General features: G+C 42.0%; 1 protein-coding gene across 1 annotated transcript in view; it reads right to left on the bottom strand.

The window, feature by feature from the left end:
- Positions 1-1,991: 1,991 nt before the first annotated feature.
- Positions 1,992-27,341, bottom strand: part of LOC144693878 (dynein regulatory complex protein 9-like) — a 61,912-nt gene continuing 36,562 nt past the window's right edge. The window contains exons 7-12 of the mRNA XM_078564016.1: positions 26,432-26,513; positions 23,584-23,745; positions 19,235-19,309; positions 14,960-15,091; positions 13,531-13,632; positions 1,992-2,302 (exon numbers count right to left, since the gene is read on the bottom strand). Of these exons, the coding sequence (XP_078420142.1) occupies positions 2,165-2,302; positions 13,531-13,632; positions 14,960-15,091; positions 19,235-19,309; positions 23,584-23,745; positions 26,432-26,513 (691 nt within the window). The 3' untranslated portion in view covers positions 1,992-2,164. The remainder of the gene's footprint in view (positions 2,303-13,530; positions 13,633-14,959; positions 15,092-19,234; positions 19,310-23,583; positions 23,746-26,431; positions 26,514-27,341) is intronic.

Here is a 27,341-nt window from a genome sequence, read left to right as displayed (position 1 = left end):
ATAGTTTTTGTTTGTCTTTTATTTGTACACTTTGTTGTAAATATATTTGGTATTGTAGCTGCTCTCATTGTGATCATTTGTACACATTTTTGGATATTTTGTGTGCACCATTTTTTCTTTAAAAAATATATAAATATTATAGTTCCTCTGCAGGGAGCCATTAGACCTGTTTCATATCTGTATGTTTTTACAGCTGGAGGGAGACTGGATATGTATTTGTGTGTTTTAACTGTCTATGGTAGACTTGTTCTGAAAACTTGGAGGCCTTGACTTTGATTATATTATGTAGATATTTATCATGTAAAAAGGCGTGTTTGTCAACTCCAGCTTTGCTGTAACTGTCTTCTTTGTACATATGTATAACATACAGCATATGTTTATGAAGCTTTTGTGATGAATAAATACTGTACATTGGAATTGGCCTGAAGATATACATGTTTTACTCTTTTCCCCTCAGACATAAAGTCCTTAGCTTATTACAAACTATTAAATGCGTATCCACTTTTCTTTGAGAAATGAAAAATGCTTGCAAAAGTAAGGACACATTTCCATTAGCGTATAGGAAAAATCATATAATATTCTGGTCCATTTCTGCTGTGGACTAGATGGATAGAATAAAGATTTCCTCCCAGGGGATTTTTTGCAGGTACGGAATCGGCTTTTATAATTTACTATTTATTGAACATCAATCTATAAATTAATACTGCAAATGCAAGCAATGAAGAGGCTTACAAAAACCTGTAAATGTTGACTTCTTAAAATATGATTTCTTAGGTTAAATAAAAATGAAACGGTACAGACGTTGATCAAGTGTTGCCATAAAATGCTGAATTTGGTTTTGAAAGAGCAAATGGTCAGTATAATTCTCCTGTACCATGTGTTTTTAGAAACAAATTCTAGAATCCTCTAATTCAAAAGACTTCTGAGAAGATTTTTAAATGCAGTTGTGCTGTTTATGACCTAACGTTCTGCTCCAAGAAGGGAAGTGATTTTCTTTGTTATGTCCACTATACACTTACCCAATATGTAATATATATTTGAGGGGAAAAAATCTGATCAAATTCATTTAGCAATGGTCATCTAGACAAGGTTTCCTTCAAGATGTCACTGTAAAATCTATATTTAACTAACGCCTTCACAGGTTTCTTTCATTTTTTTATCTCTCAGTTTCTGCTGTTACAAGTGTTTATATCCTTTTCATGATCCCTGATTTTCTTCCTTTCCATTGTTCTTCTCACAGACATGCAGCTTTATACAACCCCTTTAACCAACAAGAATGGACTAATTAACAGGTCTTTTTAATGAAGCTGAAAATGAAATGGGGTGTTTAGAAATAACTGTTGGTGATGAAATTACATGTAACCCCTGACTACTTTCCATGCTGTGGACCACCTTAATCTGATTCAAGAGATTGTGTTGATTTGATTATACGGTTTCTGGTTTATATATTGAATTAATAGCTAAATTTTCACCTCAACTTTATGATTAAATTGTACTCAGGTATATTACGGCTCTAACTTAAGTAGCCAATCGATAGTGATGGTTTGGTTGCAGTAGGTCCATTTTTAAAAGGAGCAAAGTCCCTGCTGAAATTCTAATTTATTTCAAATTTTCATGGATATTTAATAGGTTAGTGATTAAATGTTGGCTTCCTTTTCTGTTCTACAGAAGTAGGCGTCAGGGGTGAAATTATGTCTGTTAATAATTGTAGTTGTAATATCATAGCGAGTGGCCACTGCTGGAAGTACCTGTGCAATCAGTGGATGAGAACAGAATTGGATTTGGCTGCCACTTTCATACAGGCTGCTGATGATCACAGGGCTCATCCATTAAGACTGGTCACATCAGCAAAGTTCAAGAAGGCAGCTGCTAGCTGGGGAACTGTACCCAGGAATATTTAGGATCTCCAGGAGAGGAAGAAAATTGTGGGGGAAAAGTTAAAATACTGTGAAACAAGTCATAACCTTAAAAGTCAGGGCGAATAAATTTTTAAGTTCTATTGTGATTAGCACATGATTTTTAATAAATTGCAACTTTATTTAGTCAATACTACTTAACTAAATAAAATTGGCTTTTTCAATCTGTATTGTCCAGTAATAACCTTCCATTTTAGCACAAAATAAATAATTTGATGGATGGTGAAAACGTCTACAAAGAAAGGGCTTCACTTCTTCTTATCGGCCTTCCCTTTGCCCTTCCCTTTTCCCTTTCCTTTTCCTTTGCTTTCTCCACCTTTTCTTTTAATGTACTTGTAGATTCCGATTCCTCTACGAACCATGACTCCTCGCCACCATGATTGGAGCTGTGAGGGGAGAAAGAAGAGTGTTTTATACAAGTGAAAACCAAAGGATTTTGATGGTAGTACAGTACAGATGAAAACAAGGGGCTGGATTTTACCAGCTCCCTCAGGACAGGCTGAGAGGCAGGTGGTGCCCGAAAATGGTGAGGGGTGGGGGAGGCAAGTTGACAGCCTTTTTCTGCTGTCGGCAGCATTTTTCCAGTGGAAGCTGGGCCCTTTGCCATTTGGGGAAACTGGTATATCCTGACGGGCCTCCCTTTTGGTTTGGAGGGTCAGCCCTCCTATTTGGGCACTCAGGCGGGGCCTCAGCAGCATTGGTTGCCCCCATGACACCCCCCACCCCCCCTCCCTCAGCGCCCCCCACCCACACAAACCATCCTCCCTGCTCCCTTTGCCAGGACCTGCTTGATTGGCTCCACTGCCCTCAGATCCCACTTAGCAGATTGAGAAGGCTGTGTGCTCCCATGTGACTCTCCCAGGCACAATCCAAGCAGTGGCCACCATTCCAGGTGGCACTGCTAAGTTGCCAGCGCTTGAATTGGCTGGCAGTTCCTGGGGTGGGCACTCATCCTTTGAAAGGATGGAAGCCCTGCTGGCAACTAATTAGTTGTCGGATGGCCAAAAAATGCAGCTGGGGGTTCCCAAAAACTGCCAAGGCAGGGTTGCTCCAGGCTTTCCCTGCTGCCCCAATAAAATTCTGGTCAAGGTACTTGATGTTCGATTTTCTTCCCCACTGTGATAATTGTACACCAGGAACCCAAAAAATTTGATATATTACTGATCACTGGACCCTATACTCTTAAAACTAGGGTCTCACGGGAATGCTTCAATTATTAATACTTTTGAACTATCAAAGACAAAATGCAACAAATGCACATAAAATTACATATTTCAAAACTGACTAAAGTTCATAACCTTGCGTATATATATGCTCAATACTGTCCAACTGCAAATTTATAATTGTACTATGTGGATCAGTTGGATAAGCTTCATATTAAAATATATCAACTAGTCTTTTCCCATTGAACCTTTTTAAGTACAGACATATGTTCTGAAAATGTACCAACATGAGAACTTTTGATGTTACCACTCTCAAGGCTAGTTAGGAGCACTGCTGAAGGATGTCTTGATTCCTGATCTAGTACTGCATTAAAGTGCTAACTATTCAGTAGTGAAATATTCAACACTTGTGTGAATACATATCTAGAACAATGTTCTTTAAATAATCCCAAAATTGAGGATTCTTTCCATAGCAATACTTTAAAAAGTCACCAAGTGTCCCAACTACAGAGCCTATTTTGATAAGCAAAAATTTGACAAAATGCAGCAGTTAAACTGCTAGGAAAAGTGAGATGAGTTTACTGAGCCTATGGTGACACTTTATGTTTCAATGTACTCTGTATGCTTATTGGGCTTTGCATATATACACACCAGGTCACAAAGGATTCTGGAAGATGTAATTTGCCTATCAAATAGTTAACATTCCAGCAATTTTTTGTTTTTGTTTAACATTTCAACGATTTTGGCTTTGCTTCATGTGTTGTCTTATGCTCCTTTCATTTCACCCTCCTGTATTAATATTCTCCTGTGTCAGATGCTCTGGGGTGTGGTTTCTGACTACACGCTAAGGAGTTCAGGAAATGCTATCCTCCAGGTGGCAAATTTACTGGAAGGACATATCTATTATTGATCCAGGAAGCTGAGGCTTAAAATATTTTTTTGTCTGTTTTCAGGTAAGAATGATAGTGTCAAGCTGCCAGAGATTTCTTCCATAAAGTGCTGATAGTTGTCTATGAAATATACTACAGAGCTCACTAACTCCCCCAACTACCTGACTTATACTTCTTCCTTTACTTTCTCCCAATTTCCTTCTCTGTTGCATTTGCTCTGATGATATCACATCTAGAATAATAATTTTCCTCAATCAATGATTCCCTGTTAGAACCCATGTTATTGTCCTTGACCCTTCTTCAACTTCTAAGAACTGAACTGGGTCTCCCTTATCCTCACCTTTAACCTCACTAGCCAGCACATTCAGCGGATGATCATCTGCCATTTCCAGTGCAATCCCACCACCCCCTCCACTCAGTTCTCACCTTCCCTCCTTGACACCCTGATTCACTATTTTCATTACCCTGACTGCCTCCTTTCGATTCCCTGACATCTTTCACTGCTCTCCGACACCCCAACCCTTCTTTTGGGTGAGACAGTAATTGTACTTTTCTCAACATAGTGCACTGTATTTGTTGCTCACAGTGCTGCAAACCCCCCTTTACATAAAGAAGACCAAACAGAGGTTAGCTAACTGCTTTTTCAATCACCTCCATTCTGTTTGTAAGTGCAAGCCCAAGTTCCATGCCACTTGTCATATTAATTCCCTGTCCCTCTCCCATTCAGACTTCAATATCTGTTTTCTCCATGTGGTTCCAATTGAGCTCAATTCAAGTTCAAGGAACAGCGTCTTATACTTCTAGTATTCAATTTGCAGCTTTTTGGCCTTAATATTGATCTTAACTTGCACTCCCATTTTCTGTTTGACAGGAATACCAGCAATATGGGATGGGGCTACCACCTTTTTGCCAGACTGAACTGTACCATATGTTACAGATCTATGCTGGTGTTTATACTCCACACTAGCCTCCTCCCTTTCTTCATTCTCAACTGATCCACACATCTTTTTATTCTTTTCTCCCTCATGTACCTATCTACCGATCAGTCCAACACACAAAGATCATTAAAATTATGAAGTGGTTTGACAGGGTGGATGTAGAAGTGATGTTTTCCCCTGTGGGGCAGATTAAAAATTAGGGATAAATATGAGATGAATTTTTAAAATTCATTTACAGGATGTGTTAGGCCAGCATTTATTGCCCATCCCTAATTGCCATTGAGAAGGTAGTTATTAGCTGCCTTCTTGAACCGCTGCAGACCCTGTGGTGTAGGTACACGCACAGTGCTGTTAGGGAGGGAGTTCCAGGATTTTGACCTAGCAACAGTGAATACATTTCCAAGTCAGGATGGTGAGTAGCTTGGAGTGGAACTTCCATGTGGTGGTGCCCTTGCCTTTCTAGATGGTAGTGGTTGTGGGCTTGGAAGGTGCTGCTTAAGGACCCTCAGTGAGTTTCTGCAGTGCATCCTGTAGATGGTATACATTGCTGCCATTGTTCGTTGGTAGTGGAGGGAGTGAATGTTTGTGGAAGGGGTTACAGAATTGTTATGGTGCTGAAGGAGTCCATTTGGCCCATGGTGTCTGCACTGGCTCTCTGAGCATTTTAACTTAGTGCCAATTTCCTGCCTTTTCCCCCCATAACCCTGCACGTTGCTTCTATTTAAATAATCATCCAATGCCCTCCTGAATGCCTCAATTGAACCTGCCTCCACCACACTTCCAGGCAGTGCATTCCAAACCCTAACTACTCGCTGTGTGAAAAAGTTTTTTCTCACCTCACATTTGCTTCTCTTGCAAAACACTTTAAAACGGTGCCCTCTGTTTCTTGATCCATTTACGAGCAGGAACGGTTTCTCCCTATCTACTTTGTCCAGACCCCTCATGATTTTTAAAACTTCTATCAAGTCTCCTCTTAGCCTTCTCCTCTCCAAGGAAAACAGTCCCAACTTATCCAATCTTTCATCATAACTGAAGTGTCTCATCCTTGGAACCATTCTCATAAACCTCTTCTGCACTCTCTCCGATGCATTCACATCCTTCCTATAGTGTGGTGCCCAGAACTGTACACAATACTCCAGTTGAGGTCTAACCAGTATCTTATATAAGTTCATCAAAACCTCCCTGCTTTTGTACTCTATGCCCCTATTAATGAAGCCTAGAGTACCGTATGCTTTAGAAACAGCTCTCTCTACCTCTCCTGCCACTTTTAATGACTTATGTACATATACACCCAGATCTCTCTGCTCCTGCACACCCTTTAGAATAGTATCCTTTATTTTATACTGTCTCTCCATGTTCTTTGTACCAAAGTGTATCACCTCACACTTCTCCGCATTGAACTTCATCTGCCACCTATCTGCCCATTCCACCAATGTGTCAATGTCCTTTCGGAGTTCTACACTGTCCTCCTCACAGTTTACAATTCTCCCAAGTTTTGTGTCATCCGCAAGCTTTGAAATTGTCCCTGCCTACCAAGATCTAGATTATTTATATGTATCAGGAAAAGCAAGGGTACCAATACCGACCCCTGGGAAACTCCACTACAAACCTTCTTCCAGCCCGAAAAATACCCATTAACCATTACTCTCTGTTTCCTATCTCTCAGCCAATTTTGTATCCACATTGCTACTGTCCTTTTTATTCCATGACCTATAACTTTCCTCACAAGTCTGTTGCGTGGCACTGTATTGAACGCCTTTTGGAAGTCCATATACACCACTTCAACGGCCTTGCCCTCATCAACCATCTCTGTAACCTCTTCAAAAAACTCCAGCAAGTTAGACACTATTTTCCTTTAACAGATTCATGCTGACTCTTCCGAATCAATCCACGTTTTTCCATGTGACTATTAATTCTATTCTGAATAATTGTTTCTAGAAGTTTCCCCACCACTGAAGTTAAACTGACTGGTCTGTAATTACAGGGCAGATCTTTACAACCTTTTTTGAACCAGGGCGTAATGCTTGCAATTCTCCAGTCCTCTGGCATCTCTCCCGAATCCAGGGAACATTGAAAGATTATTGCCAGTGCCTCTGCAATTTCCACTCTTACTTCCTTCAATATTCTTGGATGCATCTCATCCGGTCCCGGTGCCTTTAAGTACCGACAGCTTATCCAATACCACCTCCTTATCAATTTTAAACCCTTCTAGTGACTGAGTTTCCTCCTCCGTCACCATGGCCTGGGCAGCATCTACCTCATAGGTAAAGACAGATGCAAAGTATTCATTTAACACCTCAGCCATGCCTCTTGCTTCTATGTGTAAATCCCCTTTTTGGTCCCTAATCGGCTCTACTCCTTTTACCACCCTTTTACTATTGATGTGCTTACAGGATACTTTGGGATTTCCTCTTATGTTAGCTGCCAGTCTTTTTTCATAATCCCTCTTTGCTTCTTGTATTTACTTTTTCACATCCCTTGTGAAACTTCTGTGTTCACCTTGGGTCCTCAATTGTATTTGCTACCTGACACCTGTCGTAAGCACACTTTTTCCTCTTTAACTTAATTTCTATCTCCTTTGTCATCCAGGGAGCTCTGGATTTGTTTGTCCTACCCTTCCCTTTTGAGGGAACATACCTTGACTGTGCCCAAACCATCTCCTCTTTGAAGGTAGCTCATTGTTCAGCTACTGTTTTTTCCACCAATCTTTGGTTCCAGTCTATCCGGCCCAGCTCCGTTCTTGCCCCATTGAAGTCCGCTCTCTGACAGTTGATAATTCTTATTCTGGATTGACCAATGTAATTTTCCACTGTCATCCTAAACCTAATGATACAATGATTACTGTCCCCTAAATGTTCCCCCACTGTCACTTGATCTACTTGGTCCATCTAATTCCCAAGAACCAGGTACAGCAGTGCCTCCTTTCTTGTTGGACTGGACACATACTGCTGTAGAAAATTCCCCTGAACACAACCTAGGAACGCTTGAGCCTCACTGCCCCTTACACTACCACCATCCCAGTCTATATAAGGGTAATTAAAATCCCCATTATAACTACTCTACAATGTTTACACCTCTCTGTAATTTCCTTGCAGATTTGTTCCTCTATATCCTTCCCACTAGCTAGTGGTCTATATATTACATCGAGCAATGTAATCGCACCCTTCTTATTCCTTAGCTCTAGCCAAATCGATTCTGTCCTTGAATCCTCTGACACATCCTCTTTCTCCAGTACTGCAACACTCTCCTTAACCAAAAATGTCACACCTCCTTTTTCCACTTTCCTATCTTTTCTGAACACTTTGTAACCAGGAATATTTAACACCCAGATCTGCCCTTCCTTAAGCCAGATCTCCGTTATTGCCACAACATCATAATCCCACAAGGTGATCTGTGCCTGTAACTCCTCAATGTTATTAACTATACCCTGTGCATTCACATACATGCAGTGTAAACCTGATTTAGACATCACTACTTGCTCCCTTACTCTGACTCCATCTATTAACTTACTATTCTCTATTTTAGTGCTATCTGCCTCTCCCAACATTCCGTGCACCCTGGCATTACTTTCTAATATTCTCTCTTGGGTCCCACACCCCTGCTGAGTTAGTTTAAACCCTCCCCAACAGCACTAGCAAAACGACCTGCAAGAAACTCAGTCCCAGCTCTGTTCAGGTGCAACCTGTCCGGCTTGTACAGGTACCATCTCCCCCAGAGCCAGTCCCAGTGTCCCAGGAATCTAAAGCCCTCCCTCCTGCACCATCTTTCCAGCCACGCATCCGTCTGTCTTTCTATTTCTGTACTCTCTTGCATGTGGCACTGGGAGTAATCCAGAGATTACTACTTTAGAGATCCTGCTTGCTAATTTTATACCTAGCCTCCTAAATTCCGATGCAGGACCACATCCCACTTCCTACCTATGTTGTTAGTACCAATGTGGACCACAACCTCTGGCTGTTCACACTCCCCCACAAGAATGTCCTGCAGCCGTTCTGTGACATCCTTGACATTAGCAATAGGGAGGCAACAAACCATCCTGGAGCCACAGAAATGCCTGTCTGTTCCCCTAACTAAAGAATGTCCTATCAGTACTGCCCTTCCACTCTTCTTCTCCCCCTCCTATACAGCTGGGCCACCCGTGATGCCACGGGCTTGGCTCTTGCTGCACTCCTCCAAATTTCCATCGCCTTCACCGATATCCAGAATGGAAAACCGGTTAGTGAGAGGGACCTCTGGGGAATCCTGCACTACCTGCCTGTTTCTCTTGGACTGCCTGGCAGTCACCCATTCCCTATCTGCCTGCTTGCCCCTAACTTGCGGTGTCACCACCTCTCTGAATGCGCTATCCACGTAGTTCTGTGCATCACAGATGCACCTCAGTGACTGCAGCCGCTGCTCAAGCTCTGAAATGTGGAGCTCAAACTTGTGCAGCCAGTGACACTTCCTGCACTTGGGCTCATCTGGGTCATGGGAAGTGTCCGAGACTCCCCAACTGCCACAGGACGGGCATTCCACTTAGCTGAGCTGTACTGCCATGCCTTAACCTTAAACTCTTAAATCACTTTTTTGCTTAAACTTCAGTTACCTTTATTTTCTTTAACCTTACTCTTGTACTATTAACTATAAAGTGGAGATTAGTAGAAAGTAAAAATTCTTCACCCTTACTCCCAAATCAGCTCCCTCTCTTGTGCCTATAAATTCTTACTTTCCGTGTGCTTGTTTAGAAATTTACGTTTCTGTACTCGCGCTGTTTTCAATTCCCAACTGTCTCTCCACTCGGCTGTTTTATCTCCTGAACTCCTGTTTTATCCCCTGAACTCTCGCTGTTTTAGCTCCTGAACCCTTGCTGTTTTATCCCCTGAACTCTCGCTGTTTTATCCCCTGAACTCTCGCTGTTTTATCCCCTGAACTCTCGCTGTTTTATCCCCTGAACTCTCGCTGTTTTATCCCCTGAACTCTCGCTGTTTTATCCCCTGAACTCTCGCTGTTTTATCCCCTGAACTCTCGCTGTTTTATCCCCTGAACTCTCGCTGTTTTATCCCCTGAACTCTCGCTGTTTTATCCCCTGAACTCTCGCTGTTTTATCCCCTGAACTCTCACTGTTTTAGCTCCTGAACCCTTGCTGTTTTAGCTCCTGAACCCTTGCTGTTTTATCCCCTGAACTCTCACTGTTTTATCCCCTGAACTCTCGCTGTTTTATCCCCTGAACTCTCGCGGTTTTATCCCCTGAACTCTCGCTGTTTTATCCCCTGAACTCTCGCTGTTTTATCCCCTGAACTCTCGCTGTTTTATCCCCTGAACTCTCGCTGTTTTATCCCCTGAACTCTCGCTGTTTTATCCCCTGACCTCTCACTGTTTTATCTCCTGAACTGTTTTATCCCCTGAACTCTCTCTGTTATATCTCCTGAACTCCTGTTTTATCCCTGAACTCCTGCTGTTTTATCCCCTGAACTCCTGCTGTTTTATCCCCTGAACTCTCGCTGTTTTATCCCCTGAACTCTCGCTGTTTTATCTCCTGAGCTCTCGCTGTTTTATCCCCTGAGCTCTCGCTGTTTTATCCCCTGAGCTCTCGCTGTTTTATCCCCCGAACTCTCGCTGTTTTATCCCCTGAACTCCTGCTGTTTTATCCCCTGAACTCTCACTGTTTTATCCCCCGAACTCTCGCTGTTTTATCCCCTGAACTCCTGCTGTTTTATCCCCTGAACTCCTGCTGTTTTATCCCCTGAACTCCTGCTGTTATATCCCCTGAACTCCTGCTGTTTTATCCCCTGAACTCTCGCTGTTTTATCCCCTGAACTCTCGCTGTTTTATCTCCTGAGCTCTCGCTGTTTTATCCCCTGAACTCTCGATGTTTTATCCCTGACCTCTTGCTGTTTTATCCCTGACTTCTCACTGTTTTATCCCCTGAACTCGCGCTGTTTTATCTCATGAACTTGCGCTGTTTTATCCAAGTTGAAAATTATTTTTGTTGGCCCTACTTAATAAACCTCACCAAAAAGTACAGTTCCTACTTTATTCCAAACCTTGTGAATAGAATAAACCTCAAACACTTATTAGATACTAGATACTCACCAAACAGCTAGCTTCTTCTCCAGCCAATCAGATTGCTTCTTTCCTGTGATGTCACAATTTTTTTTTCACTCTCCATTCAAACTCAGCACGTGCTGGTTCCGAGCAGCTGACAGGTCCGCCTCCCTGACTGCTCTTCCCAAAGGTGAGTGCCAAACAAGCAGGCTGCTTTATCCTGGATGGTGTCAAGCTTCTTGAGTGTTGTTGGAGCTGCACTCATCCAGGCAAGTGAAGAGTATTCCATCATACTCCTGACTTGTGCCTTGTAGATGGTGGACAGGCTTTGGGGAGTCAGGAGGTGAGTTATTCACCACAGGATTCCTAGCCTCTGACCTGCTCTTGTAACCACTGTATTTATATGGCTAGTCTAGTTCAGTTTCTGATCAATGGTAATCCACAGGATGTTGATAGTGGGGGATTCAGTGATGGTTATGCAATTGAATGTCATGGGATGATGGTTAGATTCTCTCTTGTTGGAGATTGTCATGGCCTGGCACTTGTGTGGTGTGAATGTTACTTGCCACTTGTCAGCCCAAGCCTAATCTTGTCCAGGTCTTGCTGCATTTGGACATGGACTGCCTCAATATCTGAGGAGTCACATATGGTTCTGAACATTGTGCAATCATCAGCAAAACATCCCCACTTTTGACTTTATGATGGAAGGAAGGTCATTGATGAAGCAGCTGAAGATGATTGGGCCGAGTACACTACCCTGAGGAACTCCTACAGTGATGACCTGGAACTGAGATGATTGACTTTCAACAAATCACAACCTACTTCCTTTGTGCTAGGTATGACTCCAACCAGCGGAGAGTTTTCCCCGATTCCCACTGACTCCAGTTTTGCTCAGGCTCCTTGATGCCACACTTGGTCAAATGCTGCCTTGATGTCAAGGGCAGTCACTTTTCACCTTACCTCTGAAATTCAGCTCTTTTGTTCATGTTTGAACCAAGGCTGTAATGAGGTCAGTAGCTGAGTGACCCTGGGCGTCAATGAGCAGGTTATTGCTAAGCAAGTGTCGCTTGATAGCAGTGTTGATGACCCCTTGCATTACTTTACTGATGATGAAGAGTAGACTCAGGGGGCGGTAATTGGCTGGGTTGGATTTCGCCTTTTTGCGTACAGGACATACTTGGGCAATTTTCCACATAGCCGGGTAGATGCCAGTGTTGCAGCTGTACTGGAACAGCTTTGACCTGCACTTTTTTTGCTCGCAGGCTCCTGAGCCAATAGAACTTGCTTTGCTTTGCCAGATTTTCATGTTGGAATTTCTACCTGTCTTATTCCCTGCCTCTTGAACTATTAACACATTCTCCATGCCTCATAAAAGTCTTTAATTCCACTCATTATGCCTCATAAGGTCTCATGCTAATATTGCCTGCATTTAATCATCTCCTGTTTTGTATGCAGAAACTTTAAAGGACATTCTATTTCTTCTTGTCTGTGTATTATTCCACTCCACTGCCTTTGTTCCGTTTCTTCATAAATGCTATTCATCTATAATAATCTCCAGTTCTGATTAGAGGTTCTACACCTGAAACGTCAGCTGTCCTCTGCATGCATTGCTGAGTGTTGACAGCATTTTTTGATTTTGGTTCAGATTTCTTGCTTTTCCTTTGAATAAGCTGAATTTGGTTGTGATTTTGCTAAACATAATGGCATAAAGTGTTTTTTAAATGATTAATTGGAGCTATTTGAGTGCATGGAACATCCTTGGGTTGAATTTCCATGGCCCACTCCATGATGGGGGATTTGGAGGCTTTGGGGTATGGGGACATGTGTTGTGGGCCAGGAAAATAGCCTGCAGGGGCAGGCAGCCAATTACGCTGGTTTGAGCTTAAATTGGGGACAATTTGGTGGCCAGTGGAGTAGCCCCCTGCCACATGTGCAGACCGCCAGCCCAATGGAGATGGCTCCCTGTGGCAGGTTGGGAGACCATTGGAGCTGGAGGCTCCGTGCCTCTTTGACAGGGCCACAAACGTGAAAGGCTGAAATTGCAGCTGATTCTAATCCAGTGAAGGAGTTTCCGCTTCATCCTGATGAACCCACCAGCCTAAATCTTGATCATTTCTTTACTACTGTGCAGGCCAGTGAAGGCACCACGTTGGCACCCTAATGGCCCCTGACCTGCCTCAGCAGCATCCGCCTCTCCCCGTGGGGCTGCTGAACCTCTGATCGGTCTGCAGTATCAAGAGTCTGTCTCCTTTCCTTAATTGGATGGCAAGGATGGAGGCAGCCAATTAGGAGGCTGCGTTCCAGAAGATCGCTGAACCAGTCTCACTGTTGGCAAGTGCAGATTCAAGATCCTCATTTGGTCCGAATGTTTAGAGCCCAAAGCCCGCTGGAAAATCTCAACCCTTTGTTTCAGTGTAAATCTGTTGGGAGAAAATTTGTGTACAACTGCATGATTAAATTGAGGAGAAGATGGTTCTATTGCCTCATTCAAGTGAGCTTTCTGCAGCCAGACATGAACAATTTGATTGAGTTGGTCCCAGGCCCTCACTCTAATATGATGTTTCATATATTTGAGTGAAATTTTTACATGTAATATTACCTTAATAATGCTCTTAAATTCGTTCTCTTCTTGTGTCCTTTTCTTCCATTCATTCTCTCTCTCAACTCTATCCTCAATTATGACTCGTTCATATGTCAAGTACTGAAGGGATAGAATGGAAAAATATCAGATGTTTTGCTATTCTTCCTCTTTCCTAATTATATTAATCTGAAATAAAATAATGAAGAAACCTGCCAGATCAAGAGATGTTCAAGATATTCCAGTGGATCAACACTTTCATCACTATTGGGATATTTAGTCCATGTGTTTCTTGAGCAGTGCAATTATTTAATGTCTCTCAAAAATCTCAAAACAATTCAGTGCGATAAATTATTTGGAGTTTTGTGAGGGGTGCAGGAACAGACAGGCATTTCTGCAGCCACAGGTATGATTCCAGGATGGTATGTTGCCTCCCTGATGCCAGATTAAAGGAGGTCACTGAGCACTGCACAGCTCTCTTGAGTGGCGAGGGTAAACAGCCAGAGGTTGTGGTCCATATTTAAGGGATAAGGTTCTGTGGGCAGATTTTACAAAGCTAAGAAGGAGATCTCAAAGGCAGTAATTTTCAGACTGCTCCCAGTGCCACATGCTAGGCAATATAGAAATAGGAGGATAGAGTAGATGAATGCATGACTGGGGAGATGGTGCATGAGGGAGGATTTTAGATTCCTGAGACATTAGGATGGGTTCTGGAGGAGGTGAGACATGTACAGGCTGAATGGGTTGAACCTCAAGAGCTGAAACCAATGTCCTGACAGAGCAGTTTGTTAGTACTGTTGGAGAGAGTTTAACCTAACCTGGCAGGGGCATGAGAACCAAGATGTCGTATTGGAAAAGGGAAATAACCTGCACAAAAAGATTGCAAGCAACAGACAGCAGTACGGTAAGAAATAGGTATTAAATGGGGTCAGATTAAGAGGGAATGCAGTAAGGTCTAAATTACCCTTACCTGCATATGTAAGTAAATGCACAGAATCTGGTAAATAAGGTTGGTGAGCTGCAGGTGCCAGATATCACATAGGAATAAGATGTCGTGGCAGCAATGGATACCTGGCTCAAATAAGGGCAGGACTAGGTAGTCAGTATACCTGGGTAAAAGGCCTTCAGGAAAAGTAAAGCAGAAAAGAAAGTGGGGGGGCAGTACTGATTAAGGGGAATATTGCACTACTGGAGAGTGAGAATGTCTTGGAGGGGTCAAGGACAGAATCTATTTGCTTAGAGTTTAGAAACAATAGAGAGATACCATCACATTTCTTGAGAGTATTCTATAGGCCACCAACTATTGGGAAAAATATAGTGGACCAAATTTGGAGGAAAATAGAGAGATGCAAAAATTACAGTATAGTGGTAATAGGGGACTTAAATTATCCTAACTTAGACTGGGATATTATCTGATTGTGATATGTAAAAGGTAGATCAGTTGCATTACCTTTTCAGAGTATTCTTTGACCCGTTGTAAATCGCTGATCTTATTTAATTTCAGAGTACTCAGTTCACTTTGCTTTGTTTCAATATCTTTATCATATTTTTCCATCCAAAATTCCAGGTTTTCTTCCAGTTCCTGATTGACAAAAGAGTGGCGAGCAATAAAAGTAGGACTCCAAGGTACTTCACTCAGCAGAAAAATTGAGTACTTCCAGAATGTTTAAAATATTAAGATAGCATATTGTGACTATTTACTTTCTATTTCTCTCTCACACTAGGTTTCTCACAAATGTTCTATAGTTATATTAATTGCTGGTATTAGATATGATGCTTAAGTACTTTTGTTCTGATATTGTATTTTAACAATCAACAGACAATGGTCTAGAATTGGGTAGTATTTTTAATTTGTCATTCAACTTTACATTAATAGACACTTTAATCTTTTTAATCATAGTTAATTTATTTTTAGCCCTTAATTTATCTCATATAACACAAAATTAAATTTAAAGCTGAACAAATTGCAATCAGCAATAGATTCTTTTCTTCCCTTCCTCTCCTGAATACTTTCCCTCCTCCAGGGGTGAATTTCTGTAGTTTTTGCAGTACTTTATGCAAGGGGTTACTCTTTGAACTTATCACTCACTTACTCACTTTTCCAGAACTGCTTCATCCAATTCAGGGTCACGGAAGTGAAGCCTAAATTTTCTAATGACTGTTATTTTAATACTGGTAAATGGAGTTACTACTAGCATTAAAATTGGAAAATCTAAACTTGAGTGTTTGTGGACAGGGAGGCATCACAGCTGATCGATGTCTATGAATTGTCTATTCACATCCGTTTTCATTAGGGATTAGAAATTCTACTGTGAAAAGTCTCAACCTGAAAAATTAACTTTGTTTCTCCCGCCACAAATGTTGCCTGACCTACTGAGTATTTCCAGCATTTTCTGCTTTATTTCAGGTTTCCAGCATCCACAGTATTTTGCTTAGGGATCAGTGAATGATGACCAGAAATGGGAACATAGACCCAAAACCAAAGGCCAATTGTGATGCCTCTGTCTCCTGAGATCAACATACTTCATACAGGGTCGGGATTGACAGTGGAAGAGTCGAGAGACGTGGTGGTGAGTTAGAACTGGATATCGACAGTGCACATGTGGAGACAGGTGTGGTAGTTTTGGATGATGTCACTGAGCAGCACCATGTAAAAGAAAGATATGTATTTATAGAGCACTTCTCACTCGCACCAGACATCTCTAAGCACCTCAGAGCCACTGAAATACTTTTTTGAAGTATAGTCAATGTTGTGATGTAGGAAATGCTAAATTGCACTCAGCACACTTCACAAAAAAATAGATGATCACATTGTTGTTTGTAGCTGTTGATTATGGGATGAATATTGGCCATGAGACCAGGGATAATTCCCTACTTTTCGAAATAATGCCGTGGAATCTTTTACCTCCATCTGATTAGGCAGATGGAACCTCACTTAACGTCTCATCTGAAAAACTGCACCTCTGACAAGGCAGCATTTCCTAAGCACTGCACTGGGAATGTCAACCGTGATTTTTGTGTTCAAGCCCTGGAGCAGTACTTGGACCCAGAACTTTGTGACTCAAAGGTGAGAGTCACTATAGGTGAGAAATAGGAGGGATACCATAAGACATAGGAGCAGAAGTAGGCCATTCAGCCAATCGAGTCTGCTCTGCCATTCAATGAGATCATGGCTGATCTGATAATCCTCAGCTCCACTTTCCTGCCTTTTCCCCACAACCCTTGATTCCCTCACTGATTAAAAATCTGTCTATCTCAGCCTTGAATATACTTAACGACTCAGCCTCTACAGTCCTCTGCGGTAAGGAATCCCACAGATTGACTACCTTCTGAGAGAAGAAATTCCTCCTCATCTCTGTTTTAAGTGGGCGCCCCCTTACTCTGAGATTATGCCCTCTGGTCCGAGAATCTCCCACAAGGGGAAACAACCTCTCAGCATCTACCCTGTCAAGCCCTCTAAGAATCTTATTTGTTTCAATAAGGTCGCCTCTCATTCTTCTAAATTCCAATGAGTACAGGCCCAACCAATTCAACCTCTCCTCATAAGAAAATCCCTTCATCCCCGGAATCAACCTAGTGAACCTTCTCTGGACTGCCTCCAATGCCTTGGATAAGGGGACCAAAACTGTTCACAGTGTTCTAGGTATGGTCTAACTAGTACCTGGTATAGTTTTAGCAAGACTTTCCTATCCATTGCCATTGGAATAAAGGCCAACATTCCATTTGCCTTACCTATTACCTGCTGAATTTGTATGCTAGCTTTTTGGAATTCATGCATGAGGACCCCCAAATCCTTCTGTGCTGCAGTTTTCTTCAGTCTTTCTCCATTTAAATAATATTCAGCTCCTCTATTTTTCCTGCCAAAGTGCATAACCTCATACTTTTCCACATTATATTCCATCTGCCATGTTTTTGCCCACTCATTTAACCTGTCTATATCCCTCTCTAGACTTTTTGTGTCATCCTCACCACTTGCCTTCCCACCTATTTTTGTGTCATTCACAAACTTGGCGATAGTACATTCACTTCCCTCATCCAAGTCATTAATATATATTGTAAATAGTTGTGGCCCAGCACTGATCCCTGTGGCACTCTACTAGTTACAGGTTGCCATTCTGAAAATGCGCCCCCCACTATCCCAACTCTCTGTCTTCTATTAGTTAGCCAGTCCTCTATCCATGATAATATACTACCCCCAACACCTTGGGCTCTTATCTTATTAAATAGCCTTACGTATGGTACCTTATCAAACGTCTTTTGGAAATCCAAATATATTACATATGCTGGTTCCCCTTTATCTAACCTGCTTGTTACCTCCTCAAAGAATTCTAATAAATTTGTCAGGCATGATTTCCCCTTCATGAAGCCATGCTGGTTCTGCTTGATTAGATTATGTAATTCTAAATGCTCTGCTATTACATCCTTTATAATAGACTCCAACATTTTCCCAATGACAGATGTTAAGCTAACTGGCCTATAGTTACCTGTTTTTTGTCTCCCTTCCTTTTGGCAGTTTTCCAATCCTCTGGGACTTTTCCAGAATCTCAAGACTCTCGGAAGATTACTACCAGTGCATTCACTATCTCTGCAGCTATTTCCTTTAATATCCTAGGATGCAACCCATCAGGTCCAGGTGACTTATCAGCCTTTAGCCCCATTAGGTTCCCTAGTACTTTTTCTCTAGTGATAGTTATTGTATTTATTTCCTCCCCACCTTTTGCCTGAGAATAGTTCCTTGGGGGATATGAAGTAACTGTGCAGGAATGGGAAGAGAAGTCATTGATGGCGATTCTGTGGCTATGATTAGATAGATAAGAATCAAACCAGGTGAATTGGAGGAGGATGGTGTGATCAGCCGTGTCAGGTTGAGAAGAATGAGAAGGGGCAGTTTGTCTTTGTCACAGTTGCACAGAATGTCATTTATAACTTTGATAAGACAAAATGTTATGGCCATAAGGGGGATAGATTCTTTGCATGCATGCAGGGCTTTTTCCTTAGCCAGTATGCTGCATGTCTAGCAACAAATGATACTGCGCTAGAACTAGTTATGGGTAACGGAGCCAGAGAAATGCCGTGAAATTAAGACAATAGGGAAGTAGTGATTATATCCTAAATTTATTCACTTTGAAAATTGATACAGGTAAAGTGAAATGTAAAATTGTCGAACTTGAGATTAATTCATTTCAGTGGGACAAAGGGCAGTTAACCTAAATTAATTGGTGGATTAAATAACAGATGACATTGGGAGATATTTAAAGACAAGATGGGTTGAGTTTTTAAAAATGCATGATTGTTTTCGCTAGTTGATCAATTAATATTCGTGGGGTATAGACTAAGAATAGATCACTAAAATAAGAAAAGGGGATATTAGAGAAATTATTTTTCTACACATTAGGAAATGAAGTGTTTTAACACAGTGGCTATTAGATGAAGTCTCTATGAGGTCAGGTGCATAAAGGAATACCTTTGTCTGGATAAGCCTCAGTGAAACCCTATCAAATGTTTCCTAAACTTTTTGCCAAATACATTTCCAAACCATGGGCTAGGACTGATCTCATCCCTGACATGGTTGGAAAAATGTATTAGCTCTTGCTATGAGACTTGAGTTTTGAGAGGTAGCAATATCTCAGGTTCAAAGTTGCTCATGTAATTCAGGCATGTTCACTTTTTTTTATATCAGAGAATTAGAGTTCTTTACATTTAATCTGAGGACATGGATACTTACTGTCTGATTTTGCTTCAGGAACTTTTCAATCTCCAAGTGTATCCGAATCTCCTGATCAATTTTACTTTTCATGAGCTGGTTAAAGAAAATCAAACTTAATGGAATGTAAGAGATTTTAAAATACTGATTTGGAAATATGCCATCAATATTTTACTATATTGAAAACTGTTGAGCATTTTAGCTATTAGAGGTTAAAGTCTTTTTTAATATAATCATCTTAATCTCATCTCTAAAGCAACATTAAAGATGTCCGCATTATGTTCACATGAATTCTGTGTGCTTTACTGAGACAGCCAAAATATGTGGAACATTCGTACAATAGTTGTACCTGTTAAAAACAAAAATAAAAATACCTGGAAAAACTCAGCAGGCCTGGCAGCATATGCGGAGAGGAACACAGTTAACGTTTCAAGTCCGTATGACTCTTCAACAGAACTAAGTAAAAATAGAAGAGAGGTGAAATATAAGCTGGTTTAAGGCGGTGGGGGGTGGTGGGACAGGTAGAGCTGGATAGAGGATCAGTGATAGGTGGAGATAACCAAAAGATATCACAGACAAAAGGACAAAGAAGTGTTGAAGGTGATGATATTATTTAAGGAATGTGCTAATTAAGGGTAGAAAGCAGGACAAGCAAGGTACGGATAGCCCTAATGGGGGTGGGTGGGGTGAAGGAATCGAAATAGGCTAAAAGGCAGAGATAAAACAATGGATGGAAATACATTTAAAAATAATGGAAATAGGTGGGATATTGGAAAAGAAAAGGGAGGGTGATCAGAAAGGGGGTGGGGATGGAGGAGAAGTTCATGATCTAAAATTGTTGAACTCAATATTCAGTCCGGAAAGCTGTAAAGTGCCTAGTCGGAAGATGAAGTGCTGTTCCTCCAGTTGGCGTTGAGCTTCACTGGAACAATGCAGCAGGCCAAGGACGGACGTGTAGGCATGAGAGCAGGGTGGAGTGTTGAAATGGCAAGCGACAGGGAGGTCTGGGTAATGCTTGCGGACAGACCGCAGGTGTTCTGCAAAGCGGTCACCCAGTCCGCGTTTGGTCTCTCCAATGTAGAGGAAACCGCATTGGGAGCAACGAATGCAGTAGACTAGATTGAGGGAAATGCAAGTGAAATGCTGCTTCACTTGAAAGGAGTGTTTGGGCCCTTGGACGGTGAGGAGAGGGGAAGTAAAGGAGCAGGTGTTGCACCTTCTGTGGTTGCATGGGAAGGTGCCATGCGAGGGGGTTGAGGTGTAGGGGGTGATGGAGGAGTGGACCAGGGTGTCCCGGAGGGAATGATCCCTGCGGAATGCCGCCAGGGGGGGTGAAGGGAAGATGTGTTTTGTGGTGGCATCATGCTGGAGTTGGCGGAAATGGCGGAGAATGATCCTTTGAATGCGGAGGCTGGTGGGGTGATAAGTGAGGACAAGGGGGACCCTATCATGTTTCTGGGAGGGAGAGGAAGGTGTGAGGGCGGATGTGCGGGAGATGGGCCGGACACGGTTGAGGGCCCTGTCAACCACCGTGGGTGGAAAACCTCGGTTAAGGAAGAAGGAAGACATGTCAGAGGAACTATTTTTGAAAGTGGTATCATCAGAACGGATGCGACGGAGGCGAAGGAACTGAGAGAATGGGATGGAGTCCTTACAGGAAGCGGGGTGTGAGGAGCTGTAGTCGAGGTAGCTGTGGGAGTCGGTAGGCTTGTAATGGATATTAGTGGACAGTCTATCACCAGAAATTGAGACAGAGAGGTCAAGGAAGGGAAGGGAAGTGTCAGAGATGGACTATGTGAAAATGATGGAGGGGTGGAAATTGGAAGCAAAATTAATAAGTTTTTCCAGGTCCAGTCAAGAGCATGAAGCAGCACCGAAGCAATCATCGATGTACCGGAGAAAGAGTTGTGGGAGGGGGCCGGAGTAGGACTGGAATAAGGAATATTCCACATACCCCATAAAGAGACAGGCGTAACTGGGGCCCATGCAGGTACCCATAGCCACACCTTTGATTTGGAGGAAGTGAGAGGAGTTTAAAGGGAAATTGTTCAGTGTGAGAACAAGTTCAGCCAGACGGAGGAGAGTAGTAGTGGATGGGGATTGTTCGGGCCTCTGTTCGAGAAAGAAGCGGAGAGCCATCAGACCATCCCGGTGGGGAATGGAGGTGCAGAGGGATTGGACGTCCATGGTGAAGAGGAGGAGGTTGGGGCCAGGGAACTGGAAATTGTTGATATGATGTAGGGTGTCAGAGGAATCACGGATGTAGGTGGGAAGGGACTGGACAAGGGGAGAGAGAATGGAGTCAAGATAGCAAGAAATGAGTTCCATGGGGCAGGAACAGGCTGACACGATCGGTCTGCCAGGACAGTCCTGTTTGTGGATTTTGGGTAGGAGGTAGAAGCGGGCCGTCCGAGGTTGGGAGACTATCAGGTTGGAAGATGTGGAAGGAAGATCTCCAGAGGAGATGAGGTCAGTAACAGTCCTGGAAACAATGGCTTGATGTTCAGTGGTGGGGTCATGGTCCATGGTCCTCACACTTCCTCTTACCTCCCCCTAGATGGGTTTTTATTGCAATCAATGATAGTTCACAGTTACAGAGGATAGCTTTTAATCCCAGATTTTATTAATTGAAGCACCGCAAAAGTGGTTTTACATTATTTTATAGTCCGTGTTTTCACTTTTTAAAAAAAATATTAAATGTATTTCCATCCATTGTTTTATCTCTGCCTTTTAGCTTATTTCGATTCCTTCACCCCACCCACCCCCATTAGGGCTATCTGTACATTACTTGTCCTGCTTTCTACCCTTAATTAGCACATTCCTTAGATGATATCATCACCTTCAACACCTCTTTGTCCTTTTGTCTGTGAAATCTTTTGGTTATTTCCACCTATCACTGGCCCTCTATCCAGCTCTACCTGTCCCACCCACCCCCACCCCGCCCTTAAACCAGCTTATATTTCACCTCTCTTCTATTTTTACTTAGTTCTGTTGACGCGTCATGAGGACTCGAAACGTCAACTTTGCTCTTCTCCGCAGATGCTGCCAGACCTGCTGAGTTTTTCCAGGTATTTCTGTTTTTGTTTTGGATTTCCAGCATCCGCAGTTGTTTGTTTTTATTATTATTGTTGTACAAGCAGTTCACACTGAGGAATACCTTCAGCGGCAAATGGACAGACTCTCGCACACCTGTAGTGTTTGCCTTGACCATCAGCATCAGGGAAACAAATTTCATGGTCCAGGATGTTATCATATCGCCATCCATCAGCATTGACAATGTGATGCTGGAGGTTGTTGATAGCTTCACATTTCAAAGCTCCGCAATCATCAGCAATCTGTCACTTAATGCTGAAACGAACACAGGCATCGCAAAAGCTGCAGCTGTTATGTCCAAGTTGAGTACGAGAGTGTGGAATAATAACCTGACTGAAAACACCAAACTATGTGTCTACCAAGCCTGCATCCTCAGCGCACTGCTCTAGAGTGGTGAAACCTGGACAACATATGCTAGCCAGGAGAAAAGGCTGAACTGTTTCCACTTTTGCTGTCTCAGGCATATCCTCGGCCTCTCTTGTCAGGACAAGGTCACCAACTCAGAGGTCCTGGAGTGTGCTAATTCCATCAGCATGCACCCATTGCTAAGCCAACAATGTCTGCACTGGCTCAGCCAAATTCATCGAATGGATGATGGCTGTATAACCAAAGGCCTTCTGTACAATGAACTGGCTCCTGGGTCATGATCTCCTGAGCACCCATACCTCAAAGCAAGCTATGAAGATGACGTAAATTGACAATGACAACTGGCTGACAGCCATAACCTCTGGAGACTAACTATTTGGAAGAGCATTCGAAGAGGCAAACAGAAACGAAAAGCTCTGCTGGCCAAGAAGAAGCCCTGAAAAACACAAAGGTCAGCAAATTGTGCACCTTCTCAGCCCACTGTATTTCTCTGCATCAAATGCAGCAGAGAGTGCCATGCTAAAGTGGAGCTCCTGAGTGACACCAGGCAATGTTTAACAGAGAGTTGACCACCACGGTGCACACTGTCGGAAGGCTGCCACTGCGAGTCATCAGGACACCACAGTTAGCCTCAGTGACTCCTTGCCAGGGCTGTAAAAAGGCAGCTAGGGTCCCTACTATCTAGTAGTAAGAGTATAGAGCTATACTGGTGCCAGTATCTGGAGCACAGAATATACTGGTGTAGGTGTCATGAGCATTGGATCCAACAGATATCGAGAAAGATCGTTATCAGAAATGCCATGGGTTGATCACAATCTATACTGTTGTTTCACTGCTTTAAAAGCCTTCCAAGTCTTTATAGCTACAAAACGTCAGAGCAGTTAAATTTGAGTCCCCTTTCTTTTTCTGACCTGAACATCTTCCTGTAGCTTATTCTCCTCATCAGCACATTTCTTTTGTGTCTGGAAAACCTGCAGTTCTGCATTTTTCTTCATGTATTTTCCCTCCATGGCAGTTTTTGCCTTCATCTCTTGCATCTGGTCTTTTAGGTGGGCAATCATCTCATTTTTATGCTGGTCAGAGATATAAAAAAAAAGACATTTCAATGGTTGCAATTAATTTACATGTCTCCAAGTACTAAGTACTGTGCATGACCAATAACCTGAGTAGATATGTTTGTATTTCTGTTTTTACAATTAATTTATGCCCAAGATAATGGTAGTTTTGTGTTCTTAAAAACTTGTTTCAGGTTGCCTGAATTTTCATCCACCCTGTCTGAATAATATTCAAATTGGAATTGCAGAGAACAAAGCTGTGTCTTTTCAGTTTATCATGAATGCAGTGATCTTCACCAATTTTTTCAGCTGGACTGGCCAAGTTGTTGAGGCAAAAGCAGATGGATGTAATGTTGTGCCATTGTCACCCATTCCATGAATAATTGTTTTTAAACCGTGGAGAATCCCGGTGTCTGGAACAGTCTTAAAGAGATCATTCTATTTTCAGAACATTGCAATTTATGATGCTTCACCTCCTAGTCCTTAATGGAAATTAAAGAATGCTAAAACTTTCACAAGCAACCAGAATTGTATATTGAGTATATTTCCCTCTGTAAAGTTAAATCATGATTCTTTACCTATCATTGGATTCTGAAAAGCAGCCTAATAAAAGAATTTGGGGAAGTAATTTGTTGAAGTAGTGCTCCAGAGACTTACCTTGATTCACGGGGGCAGGCAGCACCACAGGATGCTACCTAAGTAGTCTGTGTGGCATTCTTCAATGATATAAATGAATGAACTATGCAGGTGCTAGCCCACAGCGCTGCCTGCCCTCAGGGAATCAACTTAAGTTTGTATAGAGCTAATACAAACAAATTTCTCCCCCTTTTTTCTTTAACATTACACAGGAATCTGACTGGGCCCTTTTAGACAAGAAATCACTGAAACAATTAAAAACAAGCCATTGATTGCAATCCTAAAGTAGTATAGATAAATTCCACAATGCCTTAATTTATTTGGAAAAAAAACATCTACTTATCATTTTAAGTTGCATAAATATTGGAAATGTTTTTAATCAGCTGTATTAACAGAGGCTCATGAATTACATAAAATGTATGACACAGAAACAGGCCATTTGACCCAGCTGCTCAATGCCAATGTTAATGCTCCACACAAGCCTTTTCCACCTCTCTTCATGTAACTAATTCAGCATATCCTTCTTTTCCTTTCTTCCACATCTGTTTATCTGGCTTCCACTTATAGGCATCTACGCTATTTATGCTATTCGCCCCAACTATTCCTTGTGGGAGTGAGTTCCACATTATAACCATCGGATAAAGAGGTTTTGCCTGTATTCCCTATTGGATTTATTAGTGACCAACTTGTATTAATGGCCTCCTAATTTTGGTCTCACCCACCACCTTCCAACCCACTTTGTGGAAATATTTTCTCTACGTCTACTGTATAAACCATTCATAAGGCCTGCTTGTCGACACAGGATGATGTCAGGCGGAACTCCCGACATCATCCCACCCCACTTAAATTTTTAGGAAGGCGGGGGCACAGCAAAATCAGCTGCGGACCCACTGACCTGTCAATGGCCAATTGAGGCCATTGACAGGATCATTTAAACAATTAAAGGACCTGCCCGTCCAACCTTAAGGTTGGCGGGCAGGCCAGGAGCCCCGGCAGCAAATAGAGAAAACATGAAACCTCATCCAGCAGCGGGATGAGGTTTCATGCAGGGTTTTAAAAATTTTAATAAAGTTATTCTGTAAATTATGAACATGTCCCATCTCATGTGACATTGTCACATGAGGGGAACATGTTAGGGAATTGTTTTTTTTTCTATTTTTAATATTTTTCAAAGTGGAAGCGATCTCCCTGAGACTGCACTTAGATGTGCGCTCTTTTGTGCGCATGCGCGAAAGAGTGCGCTCTCGCTTTTAGGGAATTCCTCCCCCCACCCCCGGCCCGGGAAGCACATAGCACTTCCTGCTGAATGTCACGCTGGGTGGGCCTTAATTGGCACACCCACGTAAAATGGCGGTGCGACCCGCTTTGCTGGCGGGGATCGGCTCCCCACCCGCCGGAGATTGGGTCAGGCCTGCCCGCCCAACAGGCAGAAAATTCTGCCCATAATCTTCAGGACACACCATTGGGTCATCCCTCAACATATTCTTTTCTAGAGAAAAGAATTCCAGCTTGTTCAATCTTTTCTAATATTATATCATCCTTGTAAATCATTTTGTGCCTTTACAGGCCTCTATATAATATGCAATATAGAGACCAAAACTGTGCATGGTACTTAATGTGATCTAACCAAGTTTGTATACAAGTTTAACACAATTTCCCTGCTTTTCAATTCTGGCCCTCTAGAAATTGACCGCCGGTGCTTTTTTTGCAGCTTTATTAATCTGCGTCACTACTTATAGTGATTTGTGTATTTATGTTCCTACATCCTTTGTTTCTCTATTTCATTTAGATTCTTATTATCTTAGTAAATCCTACTAAAATGCACCATCTCACCAATATTGAAATTCATTTTCCAATTACACATTATATTCATAAACTTGCAAAATGACTAATCTTGTGTTCTGTGCCAGTTCTCCTGAGTATTAATTATAGACACTACGACCCTCCCCTGTTCAATAACATCCACAAACTTTGAAATTGTACGTCTCATTCTTGAGTTCAGAATTCTAAGGAGCAGAATTCTGTAGTGAAGAACATAAAAAACATCAGATAATGAAAAGCTTAGAACCTGTTGTTCAGCCTCCCTTTCTTTTTGTAAATTTTGCAGCTGCTTTTTCAGAACTTTAATTTTTCTTCTGCCTTCCTCCTCCCTGTGAAATGTTTTTAAAAAACATTTTTTAAAAAGTGCAAGTACAACAGGAAGATATATCAAAGCAAATTTTGGTGTGCATTAACTGCTTTTAAAAATATGCAATTTGTCCTTTTGGCCTTTAGGTCCAAAAGCCCAAACCTCTGTTTTCAAACTAAATTCAAAGTCAGAAATCTGGTCAAGCCACACATTCATGATACACTTTAATTTGTTTACATTTTGGAGCATATAAGTTGGTTTAATGTTTTAATGCTCTCTGTTCATCAGGGTAGGTAAACTGCTTGCAAACAGTTTACAAATTCCCTTCATCATAAGTTTCCATTCCCATTCTTCATAGACTGTAGGCAGCCTCTTGAGTAGCATTGAGAAGCGTATCTCATTTTTTATTATCATATACACAGAGTACACAAGAGTGCCCTGGCAACTGCAGTGACATAAAGAATTTCTATCCAGTGGTGCTGAACTAGAATGCCAACTTCCACTGTTACTCTAACCCAATTCCTTTCAAGGATCAGTGCTGCCAATTGACAGCAGAACCATTAGATGGAGCAGTTCTCTGAGAGGAGGATGTACACAGAACTCACTTCACATAAATTGAACCTACTAGCAGATTAATCATGGAGTAAAACTGGCAAAAGATGTAGAGAGTTCTGCAGCTCCCAAAATGGTCCAGACTTCTCAGCTGAATGCAGCAGCAAGGAGTTGAGAAGCAATAGCAGCATCTAAAAATGGGGAAATTTGGAGATAACTCTTTGATGTACTTAGTCTTATAGCCTGATTTGATTTTAGACCAGTGTTTACTTTTTGAATTTTGTACTCTGTTCCTTGT

The sequence above is a fragment of the Cetorhinus maximus genome, chromosome 19, assembly GCF_964194155.1.
Source record: "Cetorhinus maximus chromosome 19, sCetMax3.hap1.1, whole genome shotgun sequence".
In the NCBI taxonomy this organism is placed as follows: Eukaryota; Metazoa; Chordata; class Chondrichthyes; order Lamniformes; family Cetorhinidae; genus Cetorhinus; species Cetorhinus maximus.
Note: the sequence above shows the minus strand (reverse complement) of the source record. Positions and strands in the feature narration are given on the sequence as shown.